The sequence below is a fragment of the Gymnogyps californianus genome, chromosome 18, assembly GCF_018139145.2.
Source record: "Gymnogyps californianus isolate 813 chromosome 18, ASM1813914v2, whole genome shotgun sequence".
Classification (NCBI taxonomy): domain Eukaryota; kingdom Metazoa; phylum Chordata; class Aves; order Accipitriformes; family Cathartidae; genus Gymnogyps; species Gymnogyps californianus.
This window is the reverse complement of record NC_059488.1, coordinates 190734-210060: the sequence shown is the minus strand read 5'-3', so window position 1 is coordinate 210060 and position 19327 is coordinate 190734. Positions and strand designations below refer to the sequence as shown.

Genomic DNA, 19327 nt, shown 5'->3' with positions numbered 1-19327 from the left:
GGCAGCGCAGGGCCCCCGCGGCACCAGCCCTGCGTGAGGCGGTGAGGGCCGCGGCTGCCGCCTCCCTGCCCGCGGCGAGGAGGGCGAGCCCCCACGCTCCCGCCGCGCCCCGCTGCCGGCGTCGGGGCCCGCCGCCGTGCCGGCCCCCGCGTCCCCGCGGCGGGGCCGGTGCGCCCTGCGTCCGCCGTTGCTAGGGCGCGGCGCGGCTGTTGCTAGGGGCGCCATAGAGCCCCGGAAGTGCTGTCGGGCTAGAGCGGCACCCGGAAGCGGCCGCTCCGTCTCGCCCTGTGCTGGGAAGCGCGGGATCATGGCGGCCGGCGCGCAGCGGGACGGGCGGGCGGGCTGCGGCCCCTGAGGCGCCGCCATGTACTCGGCTGCTGCCGCCGCCGCCTCGCCGCCGCGACGGGACTTCATCTCCGTCACCCTCAGCCCGGAGGAGGCGGTGGGGGCCGGCGGCTACAATAACAGCAAGGCCTGGAGGCGGCGCTCCTGCTGGAGGGTGAGGGCGGGCTCCGGGCCGTGAGTGGACCCGGGCCGTGAGGGGAGGACCGGGGCTGGAGCGGTGCGGTAGTGGCGGGTACCCCCGAGCTGGGTGCAGGGGGCACCTGGCAATGAAGGAGCACTGTTGGGCTGGGGAGGGCCGGGCTGTAGGGAGCGGGCGATGAGGAGTGTCCCTGGGCTTGGGTGCAGCTGGACTGTGTGTTGGGGGTCCTGGCTTGGGGACCTGGCTTGGAACCCACCCCATTCCGAGCTGGGGAGTGGGCCTAAGCTGCGGGCACTTGACGATGGGGATGCCCTGGGCTTTGGGGAGGGGTGGCCCCGGGCTGGGGGCTCTGCTCTGAGCAGTGTTCAGGTGGCAGCTCTCCATCTGGTAGGGGTTTGGGGAGCGCAGGCTGGTTGGGAGTGCTCTAAGTCATATCTTAATTTTTGTGAACAAAGCGGGGGTGGGGGGATACGGTGTGCGGTTGAGGGGAACCCTGCCCTCTGCTAGTGGGCATGTGGGGGGCAACACTGCACTCTCTGGGCAGGAGTGGAGATGGGGGTGAGATTTGGTCTTGGTGCCTTTGCCCCCTCTTTTAGGGCTTGAAGGGAGAGCCCTGTCCTCTGCCCTAGGAGAGTAAAGGGAACGGTTCTGCTTTCTGTGGGAAGGCTGAGTGTGAGAAGAGGGGTCTCTGGCAGAGCTGTGTGGAAGTGACCTTCTTGTCTGCGCGGGGGTAGGGAGTGGGCAGGCAGCTTTACCAGGGATGGGAGTCTTGGGCTGGAGAGGCAGGGTGGGAAAGTGTGAGTCAAAGTGACAAGATAATCCTTGTTGGAGATAGGAGATGAGGTATAGAGGCTTTACAGGTGGTCAGATGAAGTGTATGAAGAACTTGTTTAGGGACACAGTGTGGCAGCTTCACTCTTATTAACAGCAAGGGAAATGTGGGGATAGGGCACAAGATGTTTCACCGTTCCTTTTATCCTTATTCTTTGTCAGCAAAAGAAAGTAAGATGGTGGTGAATGCCCTCATGTATTCTTGTGCCTCATTCTTACCCATCCCAAGACACCACAGTCAATGTCTCTTTTCCTATCCTACCCTGAGGAAACACAGGGCTGCTGGGTTTCAAGCATCCTTCTGCAACTGGGAGATGATGATACCGTTGGCCGTGCAGGTAGAGCCGAAGGTGAAGGAGTGGGATCAGCATCTTGCGGTGTGCGTAGGGAAGGGTGTACAGGATTACTGTACTGTCAGCAGTGTGGGAGGAAAACAGGAAATGTGTGCTGTGGGGCTCGGCAGCGCGAGCACATTGGCAGTTCTTCACTGAAACATTTGCAGCCTCTGGTTGTTGTTAAGAGGATGAGGGCTATGGGAAGTGCTGTGGGGTGCAGAGTGGTTCGTAGGAAACTGCAGGTTGTTCCCAAGCGTAGCATTGGCACTGAAGCGCCCTCTCTGTACGCCAAAACCAGTAACCAGAAGCAAAATGCTGCTCTGGTGAATTTTGATAGGATCGTTAGAAAACTAACAAAATGATAATTTAGCAGTTAATGTTTAACTCTAACTGCTCTCTCTAAATGGAGGAAACTTCTCTCTCAGGCTAATGTAGCATTTGCTGCCTGACTTCTAGTGATTTTGTTGTATATACGTCAGTTTTAAAACCACATTTTTGTCCAGGACTAAACTTGAAAACATTGTGGTTTTGTCTTGTTTGTTGTTCTGTTGGTTTACTTCATTTTCATGTTGCTGCTGGTTGGTGACTTTGTGGTGGCAGGACCTGTTCTGTGTGACAGTTCCGCATATTTTTGTCAGAAGCAGAATGCCTGGCTTTTCTTGTCCAGTGAGCTTGAAATAAACTAAGCTTCTTCTTTCTTATTTTCTTCTTTGCTGCAGTAACATTTTTAGTTTTCCTGCCACTTTCTTCTGTTTCTTATTTTGCATGTGTGTTCTGCAGTACCTCCCCAGCCAGAAGGGAGGAAAGAGGCTTTTGGCTTATTTCCCAGTTGGCATCTGGGCAGATGCACAGGTCAGCCGGCGAAGGCTGTGAGGAAAGTCAGCGCACTGTAGGTGATGCTCTCTGGGAATCTCGGCACTTGGCAGTCTCTGAGGTTCTTGCAGCAAGTGGCTCTGATGTTTCTCTGAGCCTCCTGTGCCATATGCATGTTATATTTCTATTTTCTCTGTCATCAAAGAAAATAAGCAATGGATGTCTGCAGTTGGAAACAGAGGGTAAAATTAAACCTACTCAGTTTTGTGTTTCTTGCTCTGAATGAACTGATAAGAGTTTATTTTTGACTGAGTAGGCTCTTAATGTCATGCTAAATATTCTTCCTCTTACTTATTTTCTCTCCTAAAGAAATGGAAGCAGCTGTCTCGACTACAGCGGAGTATAATTCTCTTCCTGTTTGCCTTCTTGGCAGTCTGTGGAGTCATTTCATACACAAGCATGGGGGAACCGTGGAAAAGTATGTGTTCTGTATAGCTCAGAATTACCGGAATGTGGTGTTATATTTAAGAGATTGTTGTAGTTCTTATAACTACTTTTAATTTTTATTGACAATGACTGGGTGTATCCATTAAAGCGCAGTTGTGAGATGATTTTATGTGACGTGTTTTAATGACTTGTTTCTGCTTAATCAGAAGTATTTTTCATATACCTTTTCATTGTTTATCTTGACTAAAGCAATGTTTTGTTTTAGTTGATTAAGATTTGGAGGCTGTGAGTGAGTTTTATTATGTTTGTATGTCAATATTGGTAACCCAAACCTAAACAGTAGAATAAGATAATCATCTCTTGGTTTTGATTGTCTCTCAGATTAGACATTCCAAGCTTTTCTACAATATGAAGGCACATTTACCTTTGATATTATCTTACTGCCTGTCTTGAGAAGCTAAAATAGTAGCAATTCAAAAACCCCCTATGTGCCTTTTAGCAGCCCCCTTGTATATTAGGCAGAGCGTTAATACCCAAAGACACTTTGTATCTAACAATTAGTGTGAGATCAGTGTTTTGTGAATGGAAACGCTTTTTGGAAGTGCATCTAGTATGTGAATGCAGCAAACTGTTTTAAATTTCTAGCTGGAGCCTAAACTGTTGATTCCTTGTGCTGAGCAGTTTTGTGTGTCTAGGTCTAACAAACAAATCGTTGGATGATCAGAGAACAGAACCAGAAATTCCTGGATTAAAGCTGGCAAATCCGGCCGTTCTGCCAGCACCCCAGAAAGCAGATGCCAACCTTGGAGACTACCCAGAGCTTTCACCGCAGGTACTATGAGAAGAAATGAGTTTTATAAAGCTACCAAAGACTTTGTGAAAGCTGCAAATAGTGCTTGGTTCCAACAGTTGTTGAGGAGAAAGGAGTTATAACTTGCAATAAAAGTCTGCTCTGGGTGGAATGCTCTCCTTTCAGGAAGGGCTTTGGTATAGTATTTCTTGGCTTTACCTTTTTTATTTAAGTGTTCAGTATACTGTTTCTTAATCACTGATATACCTAGGAGTGCCAGGACTTTAGGTCCCAGTGACCTCTTACTTGAGGCTTCACTTTCCTGCTATGATTAATTTGTTTGGACTTGGAGTGCTCTGGACGTCAGTCTTGCTGTTGTGAGGAGCCTAAATAGAGTCATGGCTGAATATGAGACGTAGGATACAGTCAGTGTCACACTGAATTGGAATAGCTTTTCTGGTAGCTTGAAAAATAGCAGCAAACAGAACAGATGTTAATAGGTTTTGAAGGGTTACATTTGTGGGGGATGTGACGGGAAAGAAACATGAACTGACTGTGTGGATTAGTGGAGTAGAGGAATATGGGTTACTGTGTTGCTCTTCATGTATTTACCTCATGAATTTTGGGATTTCCAGTTAATGAATATGACATTTTGTATTAAATCTTTCCCTCATCGTGCACAAATGTACATGTATTACTGTATAGTAATTCGTGGTATTATCTACCACTGGCATTGTGTAAGCTTTTTTTTTTTTGCATGCTTTTTGCTAATTCTAATAAAAATTTACTGTGCCTAGTAAAATGGAATCAAATATCTTTACAATCCTTTGGCAGTGCCTTGTGTTAAATTAATATCTGGTAGCAGTAGAGGTAGTTTAAAAGTAGTTTATCAGTGTAAACTTAAAAACTGGATAATTTTACCACAAGTTTAAAACAAACAAAAAACCAAGGTCTTTAGCATACCTTCCATTTAGGGCAGAACTTGCATGCCGATACGATATCAAAATAAGATTTATCTGAAGTTATGTTTAACACTGGAATGCTGTTGATTTATGGTTTGAAATTTTACCATCTCTGCAACATAGCAAGCACATTTTTTTTTTCTTTATTTTCTCAGAAGCCGCCAAAACCGCCTCATGTTCGGCGTGGTCCTTCCAATCTTCAGATCAAGCCACCACGGAGGGATGTGAGGCTGAAGAACCGACATGATACCAGCAGGGTTGTAGAAGAGCCGGTCCAGGCTGATAAAGAAGAGAAAACGGAGAAATCAGTTATCAGGTAGAAATATTTCCAGCAAGTTACAGTGCTCCCCTCCTCACCCCCGCCAAGATCCATTGGATGTTGCAGTGAAAATTGTAAGGGCTTTTTGTTGCCTGTGTCTGAGGTTGATTTCTTTCCTTGCATATATTTGTTCTCAGGTCTGGCCTGACAGCTGTTGATACTGCTAGGCTGATTTATTTAATTTCGATGAATGTGCAGCTTTTCTGTTTTTACTGTTTGCATCATAGAACTGCAGAGGGTTCGGAGCCCTACAAGGCTGTCTGTATTTCTAATGCACTTAGATACTCTTAATGCTCAGGAGAGTTCTCAGTGTCTGTAGGTTTCCGCCATTTGTTTTGTAGTAAATATTAACGTACCAGTATTGATACAATAATACTGTCTCACGTGTCTTTGTCCTGGGCCAGACTTGGAGAATTGTACCAGTGTCAGTGTTGGTTAGGGGTATGATGCCACTAAACACAGTGAGCCCAAGTTGAGCTGGCAGAAGCCATAGATGTGTATGTAGTTGCGTGCATGTAACTGTACAAGATATGCTTACTCCTTTCTTACAAAAGATTAATCATACAGTTCAAAGACCCCTTATGCAGATATAGTAATATCTTTTACAGAGGGTCTGTGCTGCTATGATTATATTTATACTAAGTTATCCCCTAAGATATTATTGATTGAAATCTTTTGATTTGGGAATAACTGGAGGGATGTAACTCAGATATAGAAAAGACTACTACAAGTTCAGGAGAGGTTCTTAAGATTTGGAACACTAGGCTTGGGTTTAAAATATGTTTGTGTCCTTTTCAGCACCGGCACAGCTGAGCTGATCATAGCATCAGAACTGTGCCTGCATCAGCATTTTGGCTGTTGGTATTATCTGAAATCTCTCAGAATGACCTGTGCTTACGCTGTAACTCGTAGAGTTAAACAGGTGGTAACAGGAAAACTTAGGACAGCAATGAAAGCATGGTGAAGACTAGTTACAAGTTTAAAGAATGAAAGTAAGAAATGACATGATGGGATTTATGTAAGTCGTAAGGTATGCTGACTGTAAACAATATAAACTTTAAAGGTCTTGTAAGCCTGGTTCCCTTGGGAGGCATATAATGAACTCAAAGGCAACATATCTATATATTAAACAGCATGGTCAAGATTGTTTGATCTTGATATGAACTTGGCTTGACCTGAAGTCCATTCTGAAAGACTTCTCCTTCAGGAGATTCTTAATAAAAACCTGTAAAAACTGATTTATGCATCTGTGGCAGTAGGGAAGGCTTGTGAACCCCTTGGTAGTAAAGCAGGTACTTTAAGTGGCTAGTCCTTTGTGCTTATTCATGATTTTTTGGTGATCGTCATTTGGGTGGTACTATTTAGTGTTAGTGGCTCCTATGATCATTTCAGAACGGGTAGATAACAAAATACTTCTAATGCAGCATTCTCACGTGTTTTAATTCTTTTTAGAAGTTCTTTATTAAATTCCATTGCCAAGATATTTAATGAAATTCCAAGAGCCTGTAAGACACATCTCTTAATCCAGTGAAATTTCTCTGGTGCAAATTACTTTCTTTGAACAGAAAAATTATCTAGTTGACAACATAGTTATTTTGATCCTTGATACAAAATCCAACTCCTGTTTTATCAAAGTATCGTGAGAAAAAGGAAATGCAGAGATAAGTCTCATTCATTTGCATGACTCTCTGTGATCAAATTAAGTCTTAATTACAATCCCTTGTATTTGCAGCTGGAGAGGAGCAGTGATAGAACCTGACCAAAGCACTGAACCTCCGTCTAGTAAAATAAAGGAACCAGAAAAACCTTCATCTGTGGAAGCTGAAGACCAGAAAGAACCAGGTAAATAGTACAGTTAATGATACCTTTATTTCTGTTCGCTTTTATGGTTGAAGTTGTGCAATTCTTCCCCACACACATCTATTTTATTTATTTATTTTAATTAAAGGAAACAAAAAGTGTAGGAAAGATTATTTACCTAAAACATCCAAGCCTTTCGGTGTCCTTATTCCACCATGACAGCCATCATGCTTATTAGCCTTCAGAATTTGAAAATAAATTTTAGTGACAAATCTTTGAAATATAGCCTCTGGGAGGAGGCAGAGATTCCCATCCTTTCTGCAGGAAAGGATAGTCTAAAGAGAGAGGGCTTGAAAGGGACAGCTTCCTTTTTCAGCAGTGGTTTTCCTTTTGTTCTGCAAAGATAGGGAAAGTGACTTCCTCCCTGAATTAAACTGAACTATTTTTAAGGCTCACCAGAAAGCTGTAGAAGTTGTTTTTGCCGTTGCTGTCCTTGTGGAGCAAAGAACCTGTTGTTCTGCTTTCTGGGTTCATATGAGGAAGTTCTGATATGATAAACGTGGCATATTACAAAGGGATGTATTTGGCTTTTACTAGCTTAATATATGTGGGGTTAGTTACGCTGCTTGGTCTTTCCCACTCTAGAAATCTTTGTTTGTTTATAATTTTGCAAAATTTCAGCTGATGGGCTTGAAATTTTTTTGTGTTGGATGCGTAACATAAGCTCAACTTTATGGCAAATTGCGAGCAAAAATTTCAGTGGAACCATGGAAAAAGACATGGCTTTGCCCAAGACGTAAAAATGTAAATTTTCTTCCTTTTTTGTAGTAAATGAAAAGTTCAAGGGAAATGATTTCGTATAACTGGTTTTAAATTTAGCAGAAAGCAATGAATGACAGGGAAGATGAAGAAAAAATGGTATGTGGTAAATTAGCTGAGGATTGTATTGTTAAGCATATGTATTCAGCAGCTGAATTACAGTTGATTTAAGCAATCTTAATTCTGGTATTTCCTGACTTTCAGGTCTTTGAGCTTTAGTGATACTCATCTAACAACTGTGCATGTGATTATTTTAATGTTTTATTTGCAGAAGTGACTTTTTTTTGCCAGGGAGAGATCTCTGTTTCCACCTGGCTGAATTGATGACCAGAAACACTGACTGGTTATTCCGCAGAGGAAAGTCTGTACTGAAAAGAATAATCTGAGGGTGGTTTTTCCATTACACTGATTATTTAGTTTGGAAGAAAGTTTATTTTGGGTGGAATGCAGCAAAATGGTGTTTGGTATAGCTGCATAACTCCCCTGCAGAAGTCTTGAGCAAGGTGCTGTTTTCCTTTTGCAGTGCCCATAAACGAACGTCAGATAGCTGTGATAGAAGCATTCCGCCATGCATGGAAAGGATACAAGGATTTTGCCTGGGGCCATGATGAGCTGAAGCCTTTGTCCAAGTCCTACAGCGAGTGGTTTGGACTTGGGCTTACCTTAATTGACGCCTTGGATACCATGTGGATTTTAGGCTTAAAAGAAGGTAATTTGTTTTCCTCCTCCATTTTTTCCCTCTAAAATAATTCCTTATTTTCTATTCAGGCAGTACATGTTCAGACTTCTTTGAGGGGAATGTTTATTATGTGTGGCCAATAAGTTTAGTTTTCCTGTGAGGGTAAATACATATATATAAAAACAATATGTATAAAAATAAATATTAAAAAAACCCCAACTATATTAAAGGACACCATTTTTCTTGGAATAGAATTTTGAGCCAGAAAAAAAATATTCCGCTGTTACATATAACAACAGATATATGTGCTAGAAACTGAGGAATGTATTAATAAGCCTCCTGATTTTTGTTTCTGTACTAAAACCCTAGTGCTATCTTTGTGCCATTATACAGCCACTGTAGGCTTTCTACCCATCAGTCTTGGGTAGTTAGCCTGTAAGCTCCTAGGTTGTGTTCTATCACACCTAATATCAGTATTTCATATCTGGATTTAAGAAGGTTGTTTCTGTAAGGAATCCATGGATGGAGAAGGGGAGTGTTCAGTACCTCCTTCCTGAACTGCTCTGCTGTCTCTATTTTTTCACAGTTATTCTGAAAGTGACTATGTTAGAAAACTTTCAAACAGATTTTAAAAACTAAGCCAAAAATTCTGCAATTCTGTTGCAAAAATCTTGCTTAATCAGTATTTAAGAGTTGGGGGGAGTTTTGGGGTTTTTTTTTGTGGTGCAGGGTTGGTTTTTTTTTTTTTAGTAGTATTTAAAAATTTCTGGAACTGTATCTATTTAACCTTGATAGATAGCCACCTTTGTAACCTTTTATCAATCATGCAATTTTTTGTGTCAAGATAGGAAGAACAGAGCTGCTAGTAAGGGGACAATAAACAGTCAGTCTTTCATGGTTCTGTCTCTTCTACCTTTGAAGTTTGTGTAAAACATTAAATGAAATGAAAACTCCATATCATGTGTCTGCAGCTCTAGGCCTGAGCAGGCTATCTTGAAGTTTCATCAAGTTGACAGTGTGCTGCTTTTTTTCATAAAAAATTAATTGTGAACTGCATAGAGCTTTTAAAATAAATTATTTGTAATTTAGCTGTATTGAAAATGGGTTCTTGGTGAAGGCTTCTTCATATTTTATAGCAGTTCTTTTGCTGATTGCCTTAGAAAGCTCCTGGGGTTTCTTCTGAATAACAAATGCTATATAAATGAAAGTTCTCTTTGACATTGCCAGCCTTTCTTATAAGCTGATGAATACTAATGCTTCTGTGAAAGAGGACCTTACCTTTTCTACTGTACTGCTAGATAGTGCTAACATCTGACAGCAGAGATTCTTCTGTGGTTCTTCTCAGTCTACCCAACACCCAGTATTTACCCAACATCCAAGACGTTTTTTCTTGTGAGGACACACAGGCATCCTTTTGCTTTAGAGTTAATCTCCTGTGGAATACCTTCCACCTCTGGGTAACTGGTTGTTCTTCTGTGCCTGCTCACAAGCAGGAGTTTCTGGAAGGTGTGAGATAGTTTGAGATAGCTCATGCCTCTAACTGTGAAGGCTAAGCTAACTCACCTGCACCATGGAGTTAGACCACGTGCAAAAGCAATCATTGAGTGATGCTGCTGCTAAGCTGACTGTTGAATCTAAAATGGCTTTTTTTACATTCCTTTTTGAATTAGTAGTGTGATAAACAACCATTTTTTGTTTCTGGAGAAAAAATTGCAGACTGTCGGGATTTTATGGGTTAAGTGCTGAAGTAGGAGGCAGGCTCCCCAGGACATTGCTAGACTAAAGGCGTTAATGGCTGTTAACTGAAAATGTTATTGCTTATGTTGGTAGATAACAGCTGTGGTTTAAAAACATTTAATTTAAAAGTTCAGAGGCTCTTGTGGAAGTCTAACTAATTGTCTAACAATTCAAATGGATGGACTTAAAAGATCTCCATTTCTGGACTATTTTAGTAAAGAATTCCTCAATTTTTTCTTTTTTTAGACTATTAGGAACTTTTTATTTTGCTGGGTATTTCTGTCTGTATGCATCTGTGGTGTATGCTGAATAAGAATTAAGCCAATGATAGTCAAACTTCTCCCAGCATGTGCTCTTCATTTTAGTTTTCCACGTAAAATGATGATCTCTGTAGACAGATATAAGTAACTGTCATGGATATATGGAGTACTAATGTCTCTAGTCTAGTTGTTGGAACATGCCAAAAGTTCATAACTGAACTACCTTTTATACTTTGCAGAGTTTGAAGAAGCAAGAAAATGGGTAGCAAATGATTTAGTATTTGATAAAAATGTGGATGTGAACCTCTTTGAGAGCACTATCCGTATCCTGGGGGGCTTGCTGAGCACCTACCATCTCTCTGGAGATAGCCTCTTCCTGGAAAAAGCTGTGAGTGACTAGTCTTACAAATGAAACTGGATTCTGTATTCCATATGGGACAAACTTGAGGGAAGATTAATCAGAAAGTTAAATGTTGCTGGTTTTTAACAGTTTCATATTTAAAGTGGTGGGAAGGGGATTTACCATTAATCTTTTAAGCCTGCGCTTCTTTTTGCTCTCTGGATAACCTCAGAGCCTTGCTGTGTTTTATCAGATATTCTTATATGCCTGTTCTTCTGTTGAGGAAGAGCCGACCATAATAAAGTTCATGAAACAAAAGAGGAAATAAACGGTTGGCAAAGAGTAATAGTTGTCTTTTGTCACCCTTTCTGTGTATCTTAACAGCATCAGCCACCTCTTTAGATTAGCTAGATGCAGTCAATGACTTCAGAATTACATCACGTTGCATAGGGATTGCAGACTCAAATGAGTCATGCAGTACTAGGAACAAGGTAGAAACTCTGTAGTCATTACTATGAGTAAATCCATGACCCTTTTTAGTTCTTGGCTTTCTTGCACCATCTAAAACTAAGCTGCTATTTTCTCTTTTTTCTGTCTGCTTGGTGAAAGAAAATCTAAAGGGGGTGTGTGTGTGTGTATATTTATTTTTTTGGTTTGTTTGTTGTTTTGTCCTGTGCTCTTGGGTTTTCTTTAGAAAGACATTGGGAACAGGCTTATGCCAGCATTCAAGACCCCCTCCAAGATACCATATTCTGATGTCAACATTGGCCGGGGCACTGCACATCCACCTCGTTGGACATCCGACAGCACTGTGGCAGAGGTGACCAGTATTCAGCTGGAGTTTAGGGAGCTCTCTCGTCTCACTGGAGATGAGAAATTCCAGGTATGGAAGAATCAGTCCATGTTTTCCTCTTTTTCCACCTCTCTACAGCTCCACCACTGACTCTCCATCAATACACGTGGTCACTGTAGTCTCTAAGTGACGTTAAATGAGTTGCAAAACTCTAGATGAGGGAATGAAAAGAAACAAAGTAATTCCAATTATTTTCTTAAACACCAAAAAGTAGTAGCGGAGGTGAATAGTTATTTTACTCCCTCAGAAACAGATTTTGATTTAAAAAAACCCCAAAACCAAAAAACCAGCAAAACCAAACCACAACAAACCCAAACCAAACACCACCCCCACCCTCTCCCAACCCCCCCCAGTTTTTATCATTGACATTTTTGTTTGACAATAGGTTGTCAGATTTTGAAAAATTATTAAGCTAAACAGGGGACTGTGAAACTGTGCCTTGCTTAATGTTGTTAGAATTCTGTCTGCAGTTTCTTAATGCTACTATCTAAATGCAAAGAACAAAACCTTGGTGTTGCCGTCCAAGGAACTAAAAGGTGACTCACTAGATAAGGGTCTGACAGCAGGTCACAGTACAAGGAAAAGTTAGTTGAAATAAAAATAATTCCAGAGAAAAGAATATTTTCCACTCTTCTTTTTGTTTGGCGATGTTGTTTTATTGTTTTAAACTGTATCCACAGCTCAAGTTTTGAAGAGTGCAGTTATTTAAACAAGTTTTAGCTATTGCATGATGCATGTAGTTGTTATTTTAGCTGGACTTCTACTTTGCAAATATGAGTAAGTGAGATCATAGTCCTGTACCATAGTACTGGCTTTTGAGTGGGCTTACTTGAAGGAAAGGAAATAGTTATTATTATTTCAGAGTACTTAAATGTATCCAGAACATCATGTTTGAAGAGTCAGAAAGTTTGAAATCCTGTATTTAATATATTGCATGAGCTGAACTTGATGTCCCTGGTGCTAATTTGAGGAGGAATAGTTAAAGATTTATTATTGGCCTGAAGTTACTAGCCACAGTTTTATGCGTCATTTACACCTGTAATTTATGTTTGCTATTTTCTTTCTTTTAGAAAGCTGTAGATGAGGTGATGAAGCATGTTCACACCCTCTCAGGGAAAAATGATGGACTAGTGCCTATGTTCATAAACACCAATAGCGGGCAGTTCACTCACTTGGGTGTTTATACTCTGGGAGCCAGAGCTGACAGCTACTATGAGTATTTGCTCAAACAATGGATTCAGGGTGGGAAAAAAGAAAACGAGTAAGTTCTTTCCACTTCTCATATCAGTGTGAGAATTATGCAAGCTGTAAAACTTTCTGTTGTAGTTTGCTGCTTAAAGAAAAATAATGTATATGCCCAACAGTTGACTGAAAATATCACTGTTTTTAAAAGCAAGCTAAGCAAGCAAGAGACACCTGTGGTAACTTGATGTAAAAACAGCATGAGAGCTAGGCTTAGTCTCAAAACTTCTCCTCCTCAAAAACTTTTCTTCCTCTGCACATCAGATGTGAGGAGTGTTACAGACAGGAGCAGAGAATTAAGTCTTTGCAGTAGATGGAGCATATTTAGACACTTCTGAAATACTGATGATACTTCATTTCACCAGCGATGTCTGTGTTTTCTCTGGGTTTGCTAGGGAAAGGTGAATCCTACAAGATGGTTGAGGTGGGAGATTTAATCCATGAGTAACTTTTCTTAGAAAGAAGAAGAGACTGAAGTTTGATGTTTGTGTAAACTTTGCTTTAGGTCTCTTATGTTTCTCTTATCTGCACTGGATGAGTGGAAGAGAATGTTTGCAAGGAGCAGAGGAATTAGAGATGTTGGAAAAGAAGGTTTCCTCCAAAACAAGATAAAAAATCCAAGCAGTTTTTGTCTGATTATAAGCTAATTATGTTGGACTTGTTCATGTTGAGGGGTTTAATGCATACAGAGTGACAACGTGCCTCTCTGAGGCATTTCTTTGTCAAAGCAGGTGCATCTCTACAAAGAAAGTTTGCATCGCTCCTTTTTCCAAGCCATAGCTCACTGTAAATGGAGAACCGTTGTCTTTGGGACCATGAACGATGGCATTTTGTGAGCCTCAAAATGGAATTACTCAACAGGGTTTTTTCCACATAAAAGTACTTTGAAACAAGGGCAATTCCAATTAAATACTGTGAAACAATATTTCACAATGAGAGTGGCCAAACATTGGAAAAGATTGCTCAAAGTCATTGAATCTCCATCTTTGGATGGAGATACTACTACATCTTTGGATGGAGATACTAAAAAATTGCTTCGATAAGCCCTCAGGCAACCTCGTCCAACTGAATCTGCTTCAGAGCAGAGGGTTGAAGTAGAGACCTCCAGGAGGTCCTTACCAGCCTAGATTTTCTGTGATTTCAATTACTGTACTTCTGAGGATTCCTGAAATAAAATCTGGTTACTGCCTAGAAACAGAGTTGGGGGTATGTTTTCTTTAATACTTAAATTTAGAGTTTACTTGAAAAGTAAACCCAATATCGCTACATGGTAGCGATAACTAATTAATGTCCAGTTGATGGTGACTTTGAGGTTTTTTTTGTTAGTTTTCACATTTGGTTAATTATTGTTCTTTAGACTGAAATAATGGTCTCCAAAAGGATTGTGCTGAACATCAGCTATGATTAAATGTGTTCTGACTGTGTGTATGTGAGCTAACTGTGAATGATTTTAATTCACAGACTGTTGGAAGACTACATGAGAGCCATAGAAGGAGTGAAAAAGCATCTTCTTCAGAGATCACAACCCAAGAAGCTTACTTTTGTAGGAGAGCTTGCTCATGGCCATTTCAGTGCCAAGATGGTAAGAAGTACAACTGCATTTAAAAAAACAACAACAAAAGAAAACAGAAAAACCACCACCAAATACGTGGCTGTTGTGTAATTTTTTCCCCAGTAAGAGTTGTCTTGTCTTGCAGGATCACTTGGTTTGCTTTTTGCCTGGTACTTTGGCACTGGGAGCTCACAATGGATTGACTGCTGATCATATGAAATTGGCTGAAGCCCTTATAGAAACCTGTTATCAGATGTACGCTCAAGTAGAGACAGGGCTGAGTCCGGAGATCGTACACTTCAACCTTCATGCACAAAAGGGCCACAAAGATGTGGAAATCAAGGTGAACAGATAGCTGGCCTGAACTGTAATTCGATGATTATTCTGTGTATGTATTCTGCTGTTGAAACTCCCAGCCGGATATCGGTGATCTGCTCTGTTGTGGAGCAGCTTGTTCTTTTGCTGCCTCGCTTTCTAGGTGTACCCTAGCCTTTGTTTTTAATTACCCCTGTAGGGTATTTAGAAGCTGAGTTATGCATAATAAACTCCTTGGAGTAGATGGAGATGGGAATCACTATTTTCCTTCCTGCATGTGTCCTTGAGGAAATTCCCTGTCTGAATTATTCTTGCCTTTTTTTTCCTCTTGCAGCCTGCAGACAGGCACAACTTACTGCGACCAGAAACTGTGGAAAGCCTTTTTTATATGTACAGATTCACCGGTGATAAGAAATACCAAGACTGGGGCTGGGAAATCTTGCAGAACTTCAATAAATACACACGGGTAAGGTCAGCTTATGACGACCTTGTTCTGTCAGGACTGTATTCGCTCACTTGCTCTCTAACAAGAACTTTGGAAATCCTCTATCTTTCAAGAGCCATCAAATACCTGTGGGGAAATCTGTAAGAACACACACAAAAATTCAGTTCATGCAGTGCCTTACAGTTTGAGATACGCTACTTAGTGCATTCAGGGAAAGAACTTGTATTACATTGATTAAAAAGTAAAATGGAGAAGCTGTCCGCAGACTACCAAGGTGTCTCACTGTCTTCTTGGAAGCTGTTAGAATCTCTACAGCGATCTTTTTTAGAATTCAGAAGCTGAGAAGGACCTGGCTGGACTGAAAGAACCCTTTGGCTGAAGTTGCCAAAACAAAAAAATTGGCACAAAATGGCATTAATGCTTTAATAGAGGGGTTTTTGTATTCGTTCTGACTGCAGTGCTCATGGAGATATCACTCTGAGATGCTGTAAAAGTGTGGCCTAGATGCCAGTGGTCATTAAATATCCATGGTCTGTTCTTAAGAGAATAGGTATGGTACTTTGACCAACTCTAATGTAGAAATTGCACTAGTTACTTTCTGTACATTTGTCCAGAAAATTCAAGGGGATGTTCTTTGTGAGACCTCTTTAAATTAAGCATAAATGGACATTTTGCTTCATTTTATCCTCGTGGTTTCTTTTAAAATGCAGTGAGATTTTTTCCATAACTGAAGTTTTATATGGAAATGAAAAACATGCTGATCTGTTTGTTAGCACTTATTTTCTCCAAGTGCATCTAGATGTTAAGAAGTGACAATAATTTATTTTAGATTGTCGAAATGTACAAAATTTCTGCCTTTTTTTTTTTTTTGGCACAGGTTCCTACAGGTGGTTATACTTCCATTAACAACGTCCAGAATCCCAGTAATCCAGAGCCACGAGATAAGATGGAGAGCTTCTTCCTTGGGGAAACACTCAAATACATGTTTCTGCTGTTCTCAGACGACATAGACTTAATCAACCTTGACAAATATGTATTTAACACAGAAGCTCATCCACTCCCTATCTGGGTGCCAGCATAGACTGGGTGTCAGTAGACCTTCCGATGGTGGCATTTTTATCTTCAAGTCACTTTACTTTTCAGGGTTTGAGGAGAGATGCTATATTGCACCTTTTTTGGCTTAAAACAAACAAACAAAACCTTTGGGAAAGCATCTCTGGTTTGGAGAAGTCATGTCAGTCTTAAGTCTAATCCCTCGTTCTGGGATGGACAAGCTGTGCCATAGTAAGCTGGTTTTCCTGGTATTGATGATGAGGTTCAGAGAATAATTGTAGTGTGGACCATGACATTCATGGGGCTCTGGTGAACCAGAACTCACTTATGTCAGTCTTAACTAAACGCTCATTAAATACCGGGAATGCAGCAAGTTGTCTTACAGCACAGGATTGTCCCTGGAGAGAAGGAATAAGCCTACAGGTTTCTGGTTTATTCTGGATTCACTGAAACACTCAGTTACAGCGCCATTCCTTCATAAGAACATACAGTGTTTCAGGTGGTAAGTGGAATAAACAAAGAACTGTAACGTTGTCCCATGTAGAACCAATGCTGTCAGTATTGCTGCTGATACTCTGATCTCATTCCAAACTACCGAGCTATGCTGCATCACGTTAGAAGAAGGAAGTGGCAGCAAAGCATCTGTTGTACAGTGTCTTCGTTTTATAGAGCACTTTGAACAATCTGTTCAAGCTGTGGCTGAAATGAACGATGGAAGAGAATTTGCTGCTGGTTTGGCTCAAAGTGGTATATAATTTTGTAGAGGTATTGCAGTTTTTTAACTTATCTGCAGGAATGCAGGAGATAATGTGAAACGCAAGTGAAACTACACGTGCATTTTATATATTATTTGCATCAGTTAGACTCAGGTATTCTGACTGAAAGCTGCTTTCTGAGGTTGGGCACTGGGAAAGCTTGTGAGCACATTAGGTATAATTCTAAGTCAGCCTCCTTCCGTCCCTTCCTGTCCAGATATCGCATTGTAAGGTGTTTGTTGACTCAGAACAAGCTTACAACTGTACAGCAAAGTTCATGTTATTCATCTTTTTTTGGACTGTGGAGAAATTTTCAATTTTTTTTTTTCCTTTGGACTACTTTGGGTAGAAGTATTTTCATTAGCAGTATTAAAAGCAGACAGTCTAAATGTATTACAATTCCTGGTCCCAATAGAATTAGTGAAATCTGTTCAGTTGCTTGAAGGCAAAGCAGACACAGGTGTTTTTTTAAGAATCTTACGGGAGCCCTGAGATCTTTCATTTTTATATGTGCAAATAGATTTTAAACCATGAATTTGGAAATCAGCTTCCTATAGTGCTTTTCCTTTTGGTTTTGTAGCTGCTTGGACAGTCCTGTATTCACAGATAGGTTCTCAGAAATGTGCTTGTTCATATTTCTTAAAGAGGTTGTTCTCACCAAAATGTCCTTTCCCCTCACATTAACGGGAGCGGTGGGAAGTACGCAGGTGCGTGGTAGCGACAGTGAGGTACAGTCCCCTCTAAATCTAGGGCTGTTAAGCAGAACTAATTAAATCTGACTGTAATGGTTAATTTTCCAGGGGCTGAGGGGAGTATGTGTATTTTATAGTATTTGTAACCTTTGATTTGTAAAGAAAGATGCATCTTTATTTGTTTTATGCTGATCAATTCTGTTTGCTGGAGTCAGAAGTTACCCTTGGGACCACTACTTAAGTCTTAAAGAATATTTATCATTCCATGTACTAATGATGGCTTATGGAAATGGAAAATTTTTTACAAATTATTTAAATGCACCTTCTTCTGTCAGCAAAGGGACCCTGGGATTTGCAAGACATGACAAGTTTGTGCAGAATGTTAATGTTCCTCCAGTTCACATGCCACCAGTAACCCTGGAAATTAGTTTCTCGCTTATGTGTGCAGTGGAATCCAGTAGCTGTAGCCTTTGTCTGCACACCTGATTTGCTCCTAAGACTTTTCTTTTCTTTGACATAACAGCGAAGAAGGAAAATGCTGTTGAAATGTGGGAGGAAACACCATCAGTGTTTTTGTTTGTGGAGCACGTTCGTGTTTCCGAGGAGCTGAGCTTTGGCTAAAAGCTGAAGGCTTAAAACTGGAGATGAAGAGAAAAAAAAAAAAAAAAAAAAGAAAAAAAGATAAATTCAGCGAGACTACCCAGGCCCTACTGACTTGTGTTGGTTTGGCCCTGTGCCTTCGACTGAAGCTAGTATTGAACCCTTAATTAATGACTTTGCTATGGATTGTAAAACTTCCAGAGTTTGGCGTTTCACCTATACGGCAGCCCTACTGAGGAAACAAAGAGATTTCTTAGAAAGTGGAATACATATAAATGCTCACCAAAAATCTTCCGTTGTTGAAGTCTTATACTAGTCTTAATGTAATCGACTCTACAAATGGGACTGTGGGAGTCCGTCTTACAATTCTTTTGCCTTATGATTGGCTTGAGAGTAATAATCCATTTCATAATGAGTTAAAGGAAGGAGAGACGAATAAATCGTCACTTTCCCAAACACACTTCTTGTCTTTTAGCTGAGCCTGTTGGTCCACCTCATCTCTTTTCTACCTAATTCTTCCTGGGAAACTGAATCTCTTTGCAAAGCGTGGCTTTACTGTCCTTGTCCTTTAAATCTGAAGTTAAGATTGTTCAGCTCTCTCTACCTTTGAGAACAAATGCTTGTTTCAGACTCCTGTATCACATGTGAAATGGCACAAACCTAAATAATCTGATAAAAGCTCATCTGCTTCTTCCTGTTCTTTTGCAAAGGTCACTTTAATTGCTTATTTATTTTTACTTCCTCAACATAATGTGTTGTGTCAGATTAGTCTCTGAGCTTCACAGCCCATCTCAGTTCCACTATGTGCTCCCCCAGCACAACAGAAGCTTTGCGCGTCTTTGAAAAGCTTTCTTTTGAGTACTCTGTGGTTCTTTGAACCGAAGCCTTAACTGCAGGGTCTGTAATCCATTTTGGTGTTTCAGCGTACTGGTACGCTTCTGATGCTTAAGTCAAACGTTGCGGAAAGGCGATCTCTTCAGCCAGTGATTCTGTCCTTTTGCACAAAGAGCTCCCTTGGTTTCTCTCCAAAAGCTTTAGTGCCTTGCCTAATTAAAATAAAACAGACCCCCCCCCAGCTATACTGTTCACTTACGCTTTCACTGAGAAACAAAAATGGGTATGGGCTGAGCCACGGAGTGCTGCACAGCTGTAGGACTTGGAAGTCTCACACTGGGCTTAAGCCACAGCTCAGAAAAAAATACAT

General features: G+C 41.0%; 1 protein-coding gene across 1 annotated transcript; it reads left to right on the top strand.

Annotated features, from left to right (window-relative positions):
* Positions 1-364: 364 nt before the first annotated feature.
* MAN1B1 (mannosidase alpha class 1B member 1) lies at positions 365-18161 on the top strand. Its single transcript, XM_050908184.1, has 13 exons — positions 365-499; positions 2833-2941; positions 3606-3742; positions 4818-4978; positions 6714-6823; positions 8124-8309; positions 10516-10664; positions 11311-11499; positions 12540-12730; positions 14173-14293; positions 14409-14606; positions 14913-15044; positions 15901-18161. Exons 1-13 carry the CDS (start codon positions 365-367, stop codon positions 16102-16104), a joined length of 2022 nt encoding a protein of 673 aa, XP_050764141.1. The 3' UTR covers positions 16105-18161.
* The last annotated feature ends 1166 nt before the right edge of the window (positions 18162-19327 follow it).